A 4,851-nucleotide genomic window follows, 5' to 3' on the forward strand; every position below is an offset into this window, starting at 1 on the left:
TCTCTATGTATCCGGATGATGATCATAAGCGATGGACAAGTTGGAAGGTGTGAGCAATAAATGTGCGAATAAACGATCGTAGTGTGTTGTTGGTTCTCGGGCTACCATAAAATTTTGGTGGTTTTAAAGGACTACTAATAAGTTTAAGGTTCAGATTTTGCAGTACAAATTTTTTGAATCGTATGTCTGAGATTCGGGATGTTGAGATGAAATACCAAGAGTATGACATTTGAAAAGGCAGAACTCAAAAAATGGCCTTTCTATCATATGTGTTAACACCTCCAGAAATGTTAAAGGGAATGATGAGTTTGAATCAATTAATAGTTTTGTTGAACAGTCAACAAATAGATCTAGCATTATTATCACTAGTTAAAGCATAATACCGCTCTCTAGCGATACGCGTGATTTCAGTGGTTCGGAAGTTATCGTGTATATAAGGGATGGTTGCTAGGGCTGAAAGTTGTCAGAATTTGGGAACAGTGAGTTGAGTCATAGTAGCTTGATTCTTGTCGGTTTATTTATGAATGACTTATGTTAAGGCCTGGGGAAGCACCATTGCGCAGCTTGATTAAAGCAGTATTTGAAAGTTTTGTGATATACCATAGGATCTGAGTTCAAGTCATCACCTAAAAAGAAGATTGCTCCCTAGTTAATTCTGTTCGTTGGTCATGAGCGTTATATTCAATTCGTCTTCTTGAAATTTTTTTGATGGGAACCGAGTCAGTTATGCTTATCTCGTAAGATTCCTCACATTGAAGCCCTAAAGAGATCGCTTAGGCAGTCTTACGAGCACAGTAAACTTATCATCTGAAATCATAAAATCGTTTGAAAACCTTAAGATGAACTAAACGCTCATGCGCTACTAGCTCCCTAAATCATTAAAACACACTAGGTACTTAGAACCGAAGTTTAGTACTACCATTCAAGCGGTGCAGAAAAGTAACTGAAAGTAAATTTGCAACTACTTGCCTTTTTCTCTGAAAGACTGGTTCCAAGTCAAACTGGGCCTTTGAAAGAAAATCGATATCCGTCTACCTTGATACCAAACACTTTGTGGTATTTATAGGTCATGAACCTCCAAAGCCTTCACAGTTAACCAAGATAGATATAACCCGGTCAGAATTTGCTAGCTTGAATTCACATAACCATTAACTTTGGACACTCAATATACAAAGGAAAATAACGGCTACGTAGCGGACGCGCTGTCCAGGACAACTATAAAGGCTGACATCAGCTAATATCGACCACCATAAATTAGCAGCATTACTAAAGGCAGATGTGGGGCCATTAAAACTAAGATGGTGCAACATAACACATTTAAAATTAAAAGACGTTAGGGTGACACGTGATTTTTTACCAGGTCCGCTAAGACCGTTTATCCTCAAGCTAATGAAAAGTAGAATTCTCAATACCGAACATAATATTTTGCATCACAGAATAAAAGTCACTGGTAAGCTAATCAGTCAACAGAACCTTAACTAAGATGTTCGTCGTTTGACATCAACGTGCACCAAATGCCAAAAAGCCAAGGTAAATCATCACGCCAGTTGCTTATTTGGTCTTTTCCACCATCCTAACTCAAGATTTGAGCATGCGCACAACGACACCGTTGGACCAATACTCCTTTTTAAGAGGTTTCAGTTATATTCTGAATTGCATTGCAGATTTGTTCGATGGCCTGTCGTGGCGCCACTAGTAAAAATCCTAGCTGAAACAGTGACCAGGGCTGTAGTTGGAAGTTGAGTTTCTCGTTAGCTAGTTCTAAGAACTGCCATGACTGACAAAGAAAGATATTTTGAGAGTTTTCCTTTTCAACGACTCACGGAACTTCTTGGGATCAAATGGATCCACACAACATCCTATCACTATATTTCTCACGGCATAATAGAATGTTTATATTGTGCACTCAAAGCCGCCCTCACTCCTGTGTTCGACAACAATGATTTGGCTACTAAGCCCCACTTGATTATCACAGGCTCAAGATTATCATCGAGCAAGTCACCAGACACCGTGTGAGGCAATCAATTTGTGGAGCCATTTTGTGTTTACCAGGAGAAATTTTTGTTACAGTCAGAAGTGTTGCGTTAGATAGAACCGACCATGTTCAACGTCTAAGGTAGTACGCAGAAAATATGAAAATAACATTTGTGAGACAAAATGCATGTGCGAACGCTATACTGCAACTGACGAACAATACTCACTTATTTGTCAGGAGAGATAATCCATAGCGGCCGTTACCTAGATACCTAAACACGATGATCCGTATAGAGTCAACGATGAAGACGACAAAGCCCTTAGAACCTGAAAACATGGGAAATAGAACGTCATTAGCATCAACAGGGTTAACCCTGGCTTCATATTCGTGAACACAGTTGATATCGACAACATAACAACCGCTAAGATAACCCGTACAGCAAGTTGAACCATCTGCAACGCCCATTTCAATGCCTGCTACCGAGTTGGAAAGAGCAACTAAACCTGGTGGAAATATCCATTGTTCGAAAAGGTTCCAGGAGACTGGTGCGATCACATAGCATGCATGATCTTCACACAAAACACTAACACGTGATTTTATTATTCTCATAAAGCTCGAAGAGATAACCATCAACTTCATAATTCACGTTTACTTTGATAGTGAATATGAAAGCTCAGAGAAACCTGTCTCTATGTTCCTTTCTTTTCTCATACGACAAGTTCTACTTGTCTTATTTCCTAACTTGCAGAACTGTGAACATTTTTATTTTGTTGATTTTGGTATTGTTTGTTATTACACCAAATTTCTCACCGTATTACTCATGAAGCTGTTATACGCACGCATCACTAATCTCGCACCACGTTGAACGTATCATCTTACTTGATATCATCATTCGTAAGTATGCTGTTTTAATAGTCTACCTTACATCCCTAATACTGGTATTATTCACGAATGCCTTGTTCGTACATAAGTGTTATGAAGAAACCAGTTCGGGTTTCTCTAGAAAAGCAATGTAATATCCCGAACCTTCCATGACACTAAGTCACACTTTTTTATATGCCTTCAAGCTGATATACAGAAAACCTTACTGTTTTTGCTTACTACCATTACCTGATGGGTATTGCAAACATGTCACCAATAATATTGTCATTTACGATAAATATATTACTCTGTCATAAACAATGGATGCCCAAAAGAGATTTTACCATCTGTCTTTTTCTGACTGATATTCAATAAGTATTAAAGTACAAAAATCATCATTTATATCTGCATTTTAAGAAAAGGGCTGTTGTAATGGCTTTTTATTGTGTCTTGTGTTATTGTACACTTTTTGTTTGTATCCACAGTGAAGGACCAAGAGTGTTTAGATAATTAAAACTGAACCTTTGGCTCGCTTCCGCGCTGCGATCAAATTCCTGTTCTGCATGAAAGTACAAAAACGTAGCCCTTGATCACACTATGTGTTGGCACTCGTCATTGTAAACATATATTCTCTCTTTGTCATCCTCTGAATAAGGATATACTTGTGGTAAAGGATTATCGTGTTGCACTCAACTCATTCACAGACGAGGCACACAAAAGCCGAAATCGACGGGGAGATGCTCAAAAAATGTGTACTGTATACCAGATGTTTAGATCCGTAGCATCACTCATATTTACTAAACCACCTCTAACAGAATTCACTGAAGTGCTCTGCAATTAAAGATGCAGTAAGAGGTGGATTAACTTCGCTAAACATTACCCATAAGTAAAAAGATGCTCTAATACAGATTTAAATCGTTCATCCGATTCCATCTATAGTGGTAGTTTGTCCATAATAATTTACAACTGCGGTATTTGGCGATAAAAGTTGTTCGGCAAAAGTCCAGCGCATTGGTTGGTGATCGGCTGATGAACGTGGTACATGTTTCTACGAAACTCCCCATACTAGTTGGCAGATCAGGTAATGAGTCTGAAGAAATATGAAGAATATAAAATGCATTTTATTTTCCGGACAGATATTCATGACCAATTTCATAAAAAGCGGGAATCACTTTTCCTCTCCGATTCACAGATTTCTTAGAATGTAAGTATCATTAGCAAGTTTTGATTTGATGATTTTGAATAAATTGAGCATTGGGTGGATTGTTATAAATAAATCATATATTTTTAGTATCAAATGAGTAGAAAAATTAGGTTTTCTGACGTTTCGTGACTCAGTGTAATCCACTTCTTGAGAGAATAAACAACCAATTTAACATTAATCCAAGTTTTGGATTAATATTGATTTGGTTGTTTATTCTCTGAAGAAATGGCTAACACTGAGTCACGAAACGTTCGGAAAATCATAGGATGTAAGTTGGAGTTATTACACTTTAAAGTGAATAAACTAATGATTTAATTTCATTATCGTACAGCTGCTATCCAGACATCTTGCCGTAGTCTTGCCACAAAACATGAATTTAAGGCATGAGGTTTAGTTGTATTGGCACTTAACCACATGATCTCTGAAGCTGAGAGTATAATTACTGAGATTAACACTAAACACGTAGCACTAGGAAAAGGCCAACAATAGTGAATGTAGGAAAATTCAATCGAAACAGCATGGTATAGCGCGGTCATACTTCATAGCCTCTTGCCCTTTGTATCAAATACATTAATGTCCTCCTGATGTGAACCGCAAAACAAGAAGCCTTAACAAATTACGGAAGCTATTTTTGGGGACGTTAATTCATTTAATTCAAAGCTTGTAAAACTGTAACATTTACTTTTGCCCCTAGCCTATTCTACAGATCATAAGCTTTCGTTTGATGTATAATTCATTACCATAGCATTTTCTGTTGTAAAGCTATTGTCATTTAGACGTAATCTTTTGTACCCTATTTTCTACTATAATC

At 37.5% G+C, this 4,851-nt stretch overlaps 1 protein-coding gene across 1 annotated transcript; it reads left to right on the forward strand.

The window, feature by feature from the left end:
* Positions 1–440: 440 nt before the first annotated feature.
* Positions 441–4,037, forward strand: Smp_134270 (hypothetical protein; the record flags this gene model as incomplete). Its single annotated transcript, XM_018795444.1, has 2 exons — positions 441–479; positions 3,906–4,037. The coding sequence occupies 2 exons, from the start codon at positions 441–443 to the stop codon at positions 4,035–4,037; spliced, it is 171 nt and encodes a 56-aa protein (XP_018649756.1).
* Positions 4,038–4,851: the final 814 nt, after the last annotated feature.

This window comes from Schistosoma mansoni, chromosome 2 (assembly GCF_000237925.1).
Source record: "Schistosoma mansoni strain Puerto Rico chromosome 2, complete genome".
Classification (NCBI taxonomy): Eukaryota; Metazoa; Platyhelminthes; class Trematoda; order Strigeidida; family Schistosomatidae; genus Schistosoma; species Schistosoma mansoni.